Source organism: Electrona antarctica (genome assembly GCF_951216825.1).
Source record: "Electrona antarctica genome assembly, chromosome: 17".
In the NCBI taxonomy this organism is placed as follows: domain Eukaryota; kingdom Metazoa; phylum Chordata; class Actinopteri; order Myctophiformes; family Myctophidae; genus Electrona; species Electrona antarctica.
This window is the reverse complement of record NC_136798.1, coordinates 37,616,132-37,630,222: the sequence shown is the minus strand read 5'-3', so window position 1 is coordinate 37,630,222 and position 14,091 is coordinate 37,616,132. Positions and strand designations below refer to the sequence as shown.

The 14,091-nt window shown below is 40.8% G+C and overlaps 1 protein-coding gene across 1 annotated transcript; it reads left to right on the top strand.

Annotated features, from left to right (window-relative positions):
- The first annotated feature begins 2,054 nt into the window (after positions 1–2,054).
- On the top strand, positions 2,055–12,581 carry LOC306941097 (uncharacterized protein). Its single transcript, XM_079526403.1, has 3 exons — positions 2,055–2,103; positions 3,344–5,065; positions 9,543–12,581. The coding sequence occupies exons 2-3, from the start codon at positions 3,637–3,639 to the stop codon at positions 11,210–11,212; spliced, it is 3,099 nt and encodes a 1,032-aa protein (XP_079382529.1). The 5' UTR covers positions 2,055–2,103; positions 3,344–3,636; the 3' UTR covers positions 11,213–12,581.
- The last annotated feature ends 1,510 nt before the right edge of the window (positions 12,582–14,091 follow it).

The following is a 14,091-nucleotide window of genomic DNA, read 5'->3' as shown; positions in this document are numbered from 1 at the left end:
CCACCATGTTCAATTCATCAAAACATTTAGAGACGTACAAATAGACACTTCTATATAGACAAAGAACAGAACAGGAATTCATCATAACCTGTGTAACAACAGGTAACAACATATAGGCCTACTATTTGACTAAGTCAATACTGCTGCCTACATCAAAGTTAATTAATAATACCTTCGTTTTAGCTTCTTGTGCAAACTCAACCTTCTGCAAACTGTATGGAAACACAAATATGCAGCTGTTTACCTTAAATGTCCACACGGGGGCGGCATCGTATAAACTTAGTTTCCACAAAACTCAACAGTATTTTATTTCATTGTTCATTAATTTAATAGAAAAGTGCGCGTGGAGTTTTAATAATATTGGCTTCATCTTTTTACTTTAGTGTGTTTTAGCAGTATCAGAACATAGATCTGCGTTAAAGTCATTTTAGTAACACTTAAAGCATCAAAGGCACTTATAAAATTCAAGTCTTTGTGCCTTTTCTGGATCTATCCTCAAGTGTCAGAATCAGTTATTATGTTGGATTAACGTGTACTTTCGTTTGAAATGTACCAATTCTACATTCTGTTACTGTTAGTCTATTCCAGTGCAGTACATGGTTTTCAACCCTCTTCAGTCTTCTTCACACATCAAGGGCATTAGGGCCAGAGTAATATAGTAAGAGAGTGGCGACACTAGCGTTGACTCCCATTGTAACAATGGAATGCGAAAGTGCTCATTCTATCTCAATGGGATAGTGATATTCCAGCCATAGGAGCAATGTTTGGAAGTGGAACTATAGCCCATAGGCACCCGCTTTGCGGCGAGATCAAAGCGTGTCGCAACCATAGAACAAGATTCCTCTACAGGATCTCCTCACTGGTCAACAAAAACACCTTGAAGACCTTAACAGGAGCCCTTGTACAGGGTTTCTTTGACTATGCATGCACCTCCTGGTACCACAGCACCTCAAAGGCCCTTAAAACCAGGCTCCAGACTTCCCAAAACAAACTGGTCAGGCTCCTACTTGATCTAGCCCCCCGAACCCACCTCACCCCTGCCCACTTCGACAGGCTGGAATGGCTTAGGGTCGACGACAGAGTACAGCATCTTGCAATGGGTCTGGTCCACAAGATTCGATACACCACCAAGATACCCATGTACCTGTCTAGATACTTCCTTAATGTTAACGAAGTCCACACCCACAACACCAGAGGGAGTGCAACGAACCATGTACAACCCAGATTCGGCACAAACAAGGGACTAAATTCTTTTCGCTCCTATGCCACCAAAATGTGGAACGCCCTACCAACTGTCATTAAGACATGCGAATCCCTTGACTCCTTCAAAACCGCTCTCAAAGGGCACCTACGGATGGCTGCAATTCGAAACTGGCCCCCGTAAAATCTGAATCCCCCCCGCCCCCCCCCCCTTCTTTCCCCTCACTGTATATATTTCTTTTCCCTTTTTACCTCCTTTTTGATGAATTCCTGTTCTGTCTATAGAAGTGTCTATTTGTACGTCTCTAAATGTTTATAGAAGTGTCTATTTGTACGTCTCTAAATGTTTTGATGATTTGAACATGGTGGACCCTGTTGGAAACAAGTGTAATGCTTAATTGGGTCGTCCACTCACAGTTAACAGCCTTTGTATTGAGTTTGTGCTTGAAATGTACTGTAATTCTGCAAACTGTTAATAAATTCTTCAATCAATCAATCAAACTCTCCTACTCTACACTATGCACTACACACTGATTGTCTGATTATTAGGGCAAGGAAGGCCCATTATGTATTCGGCATACACTCTTGCATGCACCCTTGAGAGCGTAAAATTAAACCAAATTGACCCGTAATGTAGGGTCCATTTGGTTTCATTTTACACTACGTCTATATGGGTCCTTGACTCCTTTTGGTTACCAACTGGAGTTACTGGACCATCATTTAGCTGGGGACAACCTGAAACCCCCTCAAGGACCACTGCTGGCTGGTCCCTTGGGCTGGTCCCCGGACCACTGGTTGAGAACCACTGGTGACGTATATCTATGCATCCACGTCATTACGTTTAATGCTAATGGCGGCGTCCTGTGGCAACAACATCCACAGTTTATTTTGGAGAAACTTAAAGTAAGTCTTAACGCTTCATTAAACCCTAATAAGTGGAGAAACAACAATTCATACTCATGATATTAATTAGTATTAACTCGTCACATGCGCGACGGACTGAGTGAGCTTATTGTAGGTTTACTACGGTATTTCCATCGCGCGGCGAAAATGGTATTAATAATTATGCTGCATTAAATTAATGCAGCATAATTTAAGTTCCAACCACATTATTTTAGAAATAACACCCCGTCACCCGGCAGACCAGTGTTATTTCTGAAATAATGTGGTTGGAACTTAAAGGCGGTTTGTTATAAAATTGCTACGAAGCCATTTTACATACTTCAAAGTGGCTGAATCTAAAAAACATGTTTACCCAAGGAGAGAAACATTTTTTGTTTTAACCTTCTATTTTGCATAACAAAATGGCTGCCGATTTCTTCTGACAAATAAAGTGTATCTGTTCTTAAGGTGTTTTTTTAATTCAATTAGTTGTACGATTACTCCTAAATATGGAAATTAGAGGCCAAAGTATTTTTTGTTTATTAAATCGATTTATTACAGTACTAAAAGTAAACAAAAAAAGACTAGTTAAAGTAACAGTGTTAAGAGACAAAGTTTTGGAGCACACAGCTGTATTTTGTTAACAATAATATTGTTGAAACAGAAAACAGAACAATATGTAGGAGAGTATAAACGGTAAGTTAATTGTGAATATGTGATTATTGAGGATATGAGATTCATGATTGAACTGAAAGTGAAAAAGAGAAAATAAATGAAAATGAGATTCTGTGAATAAACGGACAGATTGCAGCCTGCTTTTTTGAAGAATGCCATCTATTCCCTGTACAAAACAGCAGGACACATATTCTTCTAATGCCTGTAACAGTAACACTGGCACTCCCTTTTTTCACTAGTGCAGTGAAAAACGGTTGACATGTGCTGGCAGAGCTTGTATGTCTCATTGATGCCAGTTGTTTTAATTAGCGTTGTTAATTTAGCAATATGTTTGTTATCATATTGCCCCAGGCATACACTTTCACATTTCCCAGTGTCCCCTTCAAACTTTATTTTCTCTAAATGTAGACACATCATGAGGTATTTGAGCCATACCAATGCTTTAGGGGCCAGTGTTGCCTTCCAATACATTTTGTATTTGTAAATTAAGTTGTGTGTGTGTGTGTGTGTGTGTGTGTGTGTGTGTGTGTGTGTGTGTGTGTGTGTGTGTGTGTGTGTGTGTGTGCGTGTGCGTGCTTTGCAATAGGTCTGTAGTTTGTCAGAGCTTCACCCCCTGCCAGACTCACTGGATGCGATTGACGTTCAGATCGAAGCCACAACTTCCAGCGAGGAGGACAGACTGTCTTTCCATTGACAGCTACAAGAGGGAATAGTGACCCAGACCACTGGAACCTGCTGCTGGCTCTGTCAGCTGAATGGACTTTAACAACCACCATTTCACAGTCAAAGTCACTTCAGGGAAGGAGGGAGTGTTATCATCACCACTCACTGACTTCCCAAATTGAGCAGAGAGTGTTCGAAACTTCACTTAGAGACAGAATGGCTTCCAAGTCGTCTCGTCCAGAAGAAGATTATTCCTGTCCTGTGTGTCATGACATCTTTAAAGATCCTGTTATCCTGTCATGTAGCCACAGCTTCTGTAAAGAATGCCTGCAGAATTGTTGGAGAATAATACATTATTGTCCAGTTTGTAAGGAAATACATTTGTGGGGTGATCCACCCCGCAACCTGGCTCTGAAGAACTTGTGTGAGGCCTTCATATATGAAAGTCATCAGAGAGCTTCAAAGCGCCAGCGAACTTCATCAGGGCCTGAGGATCTCTGCAGTCTGCATGCTGAGAAACTCAAACTGTTCTGTCAGGAATGTCAACAGCCATTGTGTGTTGTGTGTCTTCATTCAGAAAAACACACCAACCACAGTTTCAGACCCATCGATGAAGCTGCACTGGAGCACAAGGAGGTAGTCCAGAAATTACTGAAGCCTTTACAGGAGAAATTGGAGGTCTTTAATGAAGTCAAAAGGAAAAGTCACCGAACAGCAAGATACTTTAATGCTCAGGCCCGGCACACAGAGACACAGATTAAGGAACAGTTTAAGAAGCTTCATCAGTTTTTACAAGAGGAAGAGGAGGCCAGCATCGCTGCACTGAGGGAGGAAGAGCAGCAGAAGAGTCGGATGATGAAGGAGGAGATTGAGGTTCTGAACAGAGACATATTAACCATTTCAAACAACATCAGAGCCATAGAGGAGGAGCTGAGAGCTGAACACATCACATTCCTGCAGAACTACAAGACCACAATGGAAATAGTCCAGTTCACACTGCAGGACCCACAGCTGGTCTCAGGACCACTGATAGACGTGACCAAACACCTGGGCAACCTGACCTTCAGAGTCTGGAACAAGATGAAGGACATTGTCTCCTACACTCCTGTCATTCTGGACCCCAACACTGCCCATCCACGTCTCAAGCTGTCTGATGATCTGACCAGTGTGAGTCATGTAGGAAGTCAGAAGCTTCCCAAAAACCCGGAGAGGTTTGCCCACTGGACCTTCGTCCTGGGTTCCGAGGGCTTTAACTCAGGGACTCACAGCTGGGATGTTGAGGTTGGAGCCAATAATACAAACTGGTCTCTAGGTGTGGTAACGGATACTTTTCAGAGAAAAGCATATGGTGTGGGTCAATTATGGAGACTAATGTTATCGGAAGGTAAATACACCACATCCTGGAGAGTCAACAAAAGCAGTGTTGTAAGTAGCACTGTTCTCTCCGTGGAGCAGAAGCCTCAGAGGATCAGAGTCCAGCTGGACTGGAACGAAGGAAAGCTGTCCTTCTCTGATCCTGACACTAACACGCACATGCACACCTTCACGCACACCTTCACTGACACACTTCTTCCATGTGTTGGCACTTCAGATACGCCTCTGAAGTTTTTACCAGGGAAGGTCAGTGCAAGTGTGGAACAACACAGTTAGGTGAGGCTTTAATCGATGTTAGGATCTTAATGATTGTGTTGTGGCCTAGGACAATCAAGTAACACATAATACATTCCTATAATTGTATCTAAGGTCTATATTATACATTTCTGATCATTACAGTATATAATGTTAATGATGGTGGTGATAAGGTGAAGTTTTGCTCTGGGTTAATTTAGGGCTTCAACAGTTAATCACACTACTAACATTTGTAAATGGCAGATCTACAAGCCCACAATGCTTTACCATATGATGTGACGTGATCGTGTCGATAGGCTATTTTCACAATTTGTGAGTGACGCTATTGTTTGACAAAGTATAAAATGGGGCTTATATTAAGTGCTTAATCAAAATAATAGATATGGGCCATTAAAAAAGCATGATGTATGTTACCAGCGAAGGTCTGTGTAAGTGTGGAACAACGCAGTTACTCAATTTTAGGATCTTAAGGATGATTAATGGTCTTAATGACAACCTTGAACCTTATTCACACTCCAGGCATACCTCTTGAAGCTCTTTCCAAGCTCCTCACACTCTGCTGGAACTTCACTATGGGCAGCAGGTTACTAGTCTGGGACAAAGCAGTGGTGGATGAGTTTTTTCTTCCATAAAAAATGTTTTTTTATGGCTTTCGCCTTTTATTTTATATTTTTTTATAGAGGAGGGACAGACAGTAGGCTGACAGGAAATGGGGAGAGAGAGACATGCAGTAAAGGCTGCCAGACTGGACTACCAGCCAAGGTGCCTGGACCGCTAAGCCACGGCCCAGGTGGATGAGTTTTGTAACGACTTCTTCCAGTGACACATTTCAGGCGTAGAATTCAATCCAGTTCCATAACGGGCTACGGCTGCCTTAGATTTGGATAGGGAACAAAGATGGAGAACGAGTCGGTGCCCTTGACTCTTGACGCGATTTAGTTGGGCATATGTATATAATGTTTAATGATGGTTAGTGATGTTATTGGTGATAAAGTGAAGTCCATAGAACTACTACTTATCCATAGAAAGTAACATTGCTAACTTTGTAAGCCATAGTTTTGTTAGTTTAACTTAAGTATACACTCAAGTTATCCCCAGTTGTCCCCAGACCTGATGTTGAGAAACCGTGGTTTCTGCTGACCACTAAAGGAACACAGGATTTTGTGCCTTTTTTGTGTTGCTTTTTCTTTAAAAATGAGGGGAAAAAACAGTTTACAAGTTTACCAACATGGTTTCAAATCTTGTTCATTAATCTTGTAGTCTGTAGTGTCTAATAACTATGGAGTTATGAACAAACCCACTGTTATCCAGGAACAACATTTTCAGATGGGGGTCGACGGCCGGATGCATGTCAATTTGCGGGTCATTAATTAGCACCGAAACGTTTAGAACTACTGATTTAGAAGACATTTGTAGAATCTGCCTCAGGTATTATTGGGTCAAAAGAAAGACAATAATAGGACTGTGTCTCGATCGTGTCTATATGTCGCTTTGCTTGCTTAGTGTATTGATTGATTGATTGAAATATTTATTAACAGTTTGCAGAATTACAGTACATTTCAAGCACAAACTCAATACAAATTAAGGCTGTTAACTGTGAGTGGACGACCCAATTAAGCATTACACTTGTTTACAAGAGGGTCCACCATGTTCAATTCATCAAAACATTTAGAGACGTACAAATAGACACTTCTATATAGACAAAGAACAGAACAGGAATTCATCATAACCTGTGTAACAACAGGTAACAACATATAGGCCTACTATTTGACTAAGTCAATACTGCTGCCTACATCAAAGTTAATTAATAATACCTTCGTTTTAGCTTCTTGTGCAAACTCAACCTTCTGCAAACTGTATGGAAACAGAAATATGCAGCTGTTCTTTACTTTAAATGTCCACACGGGGGCGGCATCGTATAAACTTAGTTTCCACAAAACTCAACAGTATTTTATTTCATTGTTCATTAATTTAATAGAAAAGTGCGCGTGGAGTTTTAATAATATTGGCTACACAAGTGTGTGTTTTAGCAGTATCAGAACATAGATCTGCGGTAAAGTCATTTTAGTAACACTTAAAGCATCAAAGGCACTTATAAAATTCAAGTCTTTGTGCCTTTTCTGGATCTATCCTCAAGTGTCAGAATCAGTTATGTTGGATTAACGTGTACTTTCGTTTGAAATGTACCAATTCTACATTCTGTTACTGTTAGTCTATTCCAGTGCAGTAGCCTACATGGTTTTCAACCCTCTTCAGTCTTCACACATCAAGGGCATTAGGGCCAGAGTAATATAGTAAGAGAGTGGCGACACTAGCGTTGACTCCCATTGTAACAATGGAATGCGAAAGTGCTCATTCTATCTCAATGGGATAGTGATAGTTCCAGCCATAGGAGCAATGTTTGGAAGTGGAACTATAGAAATGAAATTAAATGAAATCTATATTTACCCAGGGTATCTGGGCTAAGCTCAATAACTTGTTTCCAGCCAGGCCCTGCTCATAGAACACATTTCATCGTAGTGGTTCAATGCCTTGTTCAAGGGCACTTCAGCGCTGGTAATTTTAACGTGTCGGACGGCTGATTCGAACTAGGAACCTTCCGGTATCAAGACCGCGCCGCTATCCGTTCGGCCACCGCTGCCACAAGCCCATAGGCACCCGCTTTGCGGCGAGATCAAAGCGTGTCGCTACTCTCCTACTCTACACCATGCACTACACACTGATTGTCTGATTATTAGGGCAAGGAAGGCCCATTATTTATTCGGCATACACTCTTGCATGCACCCTTGAGAGCGTAAAATGAAACCAAATGGACCCGTAATTTAGGGTCCATTTGGTTTCATTTTACACTACGTCTATATGGGTCCTTGACTCCTTTTGGTTACCAACTGGACCATCATTTAGCTGGGGACAACCTGAAACCCCCTCAAGGACCACTGCTGGCTGGTCCCATGGGCTGGTCCCCGGACCACTGGTTGATAACCACTGGTGACGTATATCTATGTATCCACGTCATTACGTTTAATGCTAATGGCGGCGTCCTGTGGCAACAACATCCACAGTTTATTTTGGAGAAACTTAAAGTAAGTCTTAACGCTTCATTAAACCCTAATAAGTGGAGAAACAACCACATTGTGCAGAAATAACATAGAATAATCGTCTGTCAGTAGCAGTTGTACATAAACCGGATTCATACTCATGTTATTAATTAGTATTAACTCGTCACATGCGCGACGGACTGTGAGTGAGCTTATTGTAGGTTTTCTACGGTATTTCCATCGCGCGGCGAAAATGGTATTTTAATAATTATGCTGCATTAAATGAATGCAGCATAATTTAAGTTCCAACCACATTATTTCAGAAATAACCCCCGTCACCCGGCAGACCAGTGTTATTTCTGAAATAATGTGGTTGGAACTTAAAGGCGTTTTGTTATAAAATTGATACGAAGCCATTTTACATACTTCAAAGTGGCTGAATCTAAAAAACATGTTTACCCAAGGAGAGCAACATTTTTTGTTTTAACCTTCTATTTTGCATAACACAATGGCTGCCGATTTTACACTATCTTCTGACAAATAAAGTGTATCTGTTCTTAAGGTGTTTTTTAAATTCAATGAGTTGTACGATTACTCCTAAATATGGAAATTAGAGGCCAAAGTATTTTTTTTTATTAAATCGATTTATTACAGTACTAAAAGTAAACAAAAAAGTTAAAGTAACAGTGTTAAGAGACAAAGTTTTGGAGCACACAGCTGTATTTTGTTAACAATAATATTGTTGAAACAGAAAACAGAACAATATGTAGGAGAGTATAAACAGTACGTTAATTGTGAATATGTGATTATTGAGGATATGAGATTCATGATTGAACTGAAAGTGAAAAAGAGAAAATAAATGAAAATGAGATTCTGTGAATAAACGGACAGATTGCAGCCTGCTTTTTTGAAGAATGCCATCTATTCCCTGTACAAAACAGCAGGACACATATTATTCTAATGCCTGCACTCCCTTTTTTCACTAGTGCAGTGAAAAACGGTTGACATGTGCTGGCAGAGCTTGTCTGTCTCATTGATGCCAGTTGTTTTAATTAGCGTTGTTAATTTAGCAATATGTTTGTTATCATATTGCCCCAGGCATACACTTTCACATTTCCCAGTGTCCCCTTCAAACTTTATTTTCTCTAAATGTAGACACATCATGAGGTATTTGAGCCATACCAATGCTTTAGGGGCCAGTGTTGCCTTCCAATACATTTTGTATTTGTAAATTAAGTATTGTGTGTGTGTGTGTGTGTGTGTGTGTGTGTGTGTGTGTGTGTGTGTGTGTGTGTGTGTGTGTGTGTGTGTGTGTGTGTGTGTGTGTGTGTGTGTGTGTGTGTGTGTGTGTGTGTGTGTGTGTGTGTGTGTGTGTGTGTGTGTGCTTTGCAATAGGTCTGTAGTTTGTCAGAGCTTCACCCCCTGCCAGACTCACTGGATGCGATTGACGTTCAGATCGAAGCCACAACTTCCAGCGAGGAGGACAGACTGTCTTTCCATTGACAGCTACAAGAGGGAATAGTGACCCAGACCACTGGAACCTGCTGCTGGCTCTGTCAGCTGAATGGACTTTAACAACCACCATTTCACAGTCAAAGTCACTTCAGGGAAGGAGGGAGTGTTATCATCACCACTCACTGACTTCCCAAATTGAGCAGAGAGTGTTCGAAACTTCACTTAGAGACAGAATGGCTTCCAAGTCGTCTCGTCCAGAAGAAGATTATTCCTGTCCTGTGTGTCATGACATCTTTAAAGATCCTGTTATCCTGTCATGTAGCCACAGCTTCTGTAAAGAATGCCTGCAGAATTGGTGGAGACAAAAGGGAATAAATGAATGTCCAGTTTGTAAGGAAATACATTTGCGGGGTGATCCACCCCGCAACCTGGCTCTGAAGAACTTGTGTGAGGCCTTCATATATGAAAGTCATCAGAGAGCTTCAAAGCGCCAGCGAACTTCATCAGGGCCTGAGGATCTCTGCAGTCTGCATGCTGAGAAACTCAAACTGTTCTGTCAGGAATGTCAACAGCCATTGTGTGTTGTGTGTCTTCATTCAGAAAAACACACCAACCACAGTTTCAGACCCATCGATGAAGCTGCACTGGAGCACAAGGAGGTAGTCCAGAAATTACTGAAGCCTTTACAGGAGAAATTGGAGGTCTTTAATGAAGTCAAAAGGAAAAGTCACCGAACAGCAAGATACTTTAATGCTCAGGCCCGGCACACAGAGACACAGATTAAGGAACAGTTTAAGAAGCTTCATCAGTTTTTACAAGAGGAAGAGGAGGCCAGCATCGCTGCACTGAGGGAGGAAGAGCAGCAGAAGAGTCGGATGATGAAGGAGAAGATTGAGGTTCTGAACAGAGACATATTAACCATTTCAAACAACATCAGAGCCATAGAGGAGGAGCTGAGAGCTGAACACATCACATTCCTGCAGAACTACAAGACCACAATGGAAATAGTCCAGTTCACACTGCAGGACCCACAGCTGGTCTCAGGACCACTGATAGACGTGACCAAACACCTGGGCAACCTGACCTTCAGAGTCTGGAACAAGATGAAGGACATTGTCTCCTACACTCCTGTCATTCTGGACCCCAACACTGCCCATCCACGTCTCAAGCTGTCTGATGATCTGACCAGTGTGAGTCATGTAGGAAGTCAGAAGCTTCCCAAAAACCCGGAGAGGTTTGCCCACTGGACCTTCGTCCTGGGTTCCGAGGGCTTTAACTCAGGGACTCACAGCTGGGATGTTGAGGTTGGAGCCAATAATACAAACTGGTCTCTAGGTGTGGTAACGGATACTTTTCAGAGAAAAGCATATGGTGTGGGTCAATTATGGAGACTAATGTTATCGGAAGGTAAATACACCACATCCTGGAGAGTCAACAAAAGCAGGCCAGTGACCACTGTTCTCTCCGTGGAGCAGAAGCCTCAGAGGATCAGAGTCCAGCTGGACTGGAACGAAGGAAAGCTGTCCTTCTCTGATCCTGACACTAACACGCACATGCACACCTTCACGCACACCTTCACTGACACACTTCTTCCATGTGTTGGCACTTCAGATACGCCTCTGAAGTTTTTACCAGGGAAGGTCAGTGCAAGTGTGGAACAACACAGTTAGGTGAGGCTTTAATCGATGTTAGGATCTTAATGATTGTGTTGTGGCCTAGGACAATCAAGTAACACATAATACATTCCTATAATTGTATCTAAGGTCTATATTATACATTTCTGATCATTACAGTATATAATGTTAATGATGGTGGTGATAAGGTGAAGTTTTGCTCTGGGTTAATTTAGGGCTTCAACAGTTAATCACACTACTAACATTTGTAAATGGCAGATCTACAAGCCCACAATGCTTTACCATATGATGTGACGTGATCGTGTCGATAAGCTATTTTCACAATTTGTGAGTGACGCTATTGTTTGACAAAGTATAAAATGGGGCTTATATTAAGTGCTTAATCAAAATAATAGATATGGGCCATTAAAAAAGCATGATGTATGTTACCAGCGAAGGTCTGTGTAAGTGTGGAACAACGCAGTTACTCAATTTTAGGATCTTAAGGATGATTAATGGTCTTAATGACAACCTTGAACCTTATTCACACTCCAGGCATACCTCTTGAAGCTCTTTCCAAGCTCCTCACACTCTGCTGGAACTTCACTATGGGCAGCAGGTTACTAGTCTGGGACAAAGCAGTGGTGGATGAGTTTTTTCTTCCATAAAAAATGTTTTTTTATGGCTTTCGCCTTTTATTTTATATTTTTTATAGAGGAGGGACAGACAGTAGGCTGACAGGAAATGGGGAGAGAGAGACATGCAGTAAAGGCTGCCAGACTGGACTACCAGCCAAGGTGCCTGGACCGCTAAGCCACGGCCCAGGTGGATGAGTTTTGTAACGACTTCTTCCAGTGACACATTTCAGGCGTAGAAGTCAATCCAGTTCCATAACGGGCTACGGCTGCCTTAGATTTGGATAGGGAACAAAGATGGAGAACGAGTCGGTGCCCTTGACTCTTGACGCGGTTTAGTTGGGCATATGTATATAATGTTTAATGATGGTTAGTGATGTTATTGGTGATAAAGTGAAGTCCATAGAACTACTACTTATCCATAGAAAGTAACATTGCTAACTTTGTAAGCCATAGTTTTGTTAGTTTAACTTAAGTATACACTCAAGTTATCCCCAGTTGTCCCCAGACCTGATGTTGAGAAACCGTGGTTTCTGCTGAACACTAAAGGAACACAGGATTTTGTGCCTTTTTTGTGTTGCTTTTTCTTTAAAAATGAGGGGAAAAAACAGTTTACAAGACCTAGTTCTATACTTTCCTTTGTATGAGGTATGAGGTTACATTTAACATTGTTTGCACCTGTGTATTAATTTGATTCCACATGCCATGTGAACCTTCTCACATGACCACTTTGATTTATTATTGAAGATTGTACTCCTGTACAAACGAGCAAATACAATCTCTAAAAGTTATGTGTTAAGTTGGTTGTTACTATGTTCTTCTCTGTTAACTGTTCTTTACTGTACATAGCCATTTAAATTAGTTGACATAGTGTTAATGATGAACTGCATTCCATGTCAAAGTCTGACTAATGTATTGGTTTTATAGTGAGGTTGTATATTTGAGTGTTTTTAGAATATTTTTAGGGGTGATCTGATCACTGATCAGTATTTTAGAATGGGAAGTCAACAGGGCTCCAATCTGAATGAAACCTTGCATAAATGTGTAGTCATAGTCCTTACTTACGGCCATTGATGAAGCGTTTCAACCCTTGTCTGTCTTGCGCCATCTTCTCCAGCTGTTTCCACGGCCTAATGCATATAAATGCGGGGGTCCTTAGCGCCACAGTTTGAGAACTACTGAACTAGAAGACATTTGTATCAGTCGGCCTCAGGTCTTAATGAGTTACAAAAAGACAATATGGACTGTGTCTCGTGTCCTATAGTATGTCGCTTAGTGTAACAACATAAAATTTTACTTTTAAGTCACTGCCTACATTTCCGCAACACAAGGCCTTAAAGTTGTTGTAATTGGCATTTCTTGATTAACATATCAAGTTAAAGCTCTATTTGTTAATTATTTTGTTTAGAAGGACTAAACAGATATTATCTGTTTATTATTATTATGTATTTATTTTTGCATTTTCAGCCATTTAGCCTCTCACTCATATTCATTTCTGCCACTACAAACCAAAAACAAAAAGTATACCTTGCTGCATACTGTGGAAACAGAAATGCAGCTGCTGTTACCTCCATTACCTTAAAAGTCCACACGGGCGGGGGCATCGTATAACCTTAGGTAGTGCCCATAAAACAGTCCTTTTGTGTTTTATTTATTTGAGTGTTCATTAAATTAATAGAAAAGTTGGCTATTGGCTTTATCCTTTTGTTAACCTCCTCACTAGGACCTTACTGTAGTGTGTTTAGCAATCTCAGAACATCTGGGGTCTATATGTTTATATTTACTCTTAATGTTTATAAAGTATTATAGGCTATTAAAGTGCTTGCCATAACTGCATTATAAGTTCAGTGGAACAGCACATTATAACTATAAACTACGATTATGTAGTCAGTTACTAAAATAAATGTATAATACGGTATATAAGTTATAAAGTGTCCATATAGATCCAGAAAAATAATCATGTTTGAACTGCCCCCCAATCAATCAGTCAGTCAGTCAAAAAGCTGGTAGATCTGCTATTTTCAAAAGATTTGGATAGGCCTACATTTGAAAACTTAAAATATTAGATATTCTGCATAAAGAGTACTTTCTACTTTTGGTACTTTAAGGAGGCTACAACAGCTACTTGTGTACGTTTACTCAAGTAGCCTACATTTTTAATTCCGGACTTTCACTTGTAGGCTACAATGCACTGCAGTATTGATATACTTTTACAGAATTGAGTAGCCTACTTTTTCCCACCACTGATTTTTAACCCTCTTCACATCAAGGCCCATTATTTATTCGGCATACACTCTCAAG

Bases quoted from the DNA above. Each gene is read 5' to 3' on its own strand.
- LOC306941097 (XM_079526403.1), top strand. From the start codon at position 3,637: ATGGCTTCCAAGTCGTCTCGTCCAGAAGAAGATTATTCCTGTCCTGTG. The intron at 5,066-9,542 runs GTTAGGTGAGGC...ATTGACGTTCAG, and splicing joins TGCAAGTGTGGAACAACACA to ATCGAAGCCACAACTTCCAG.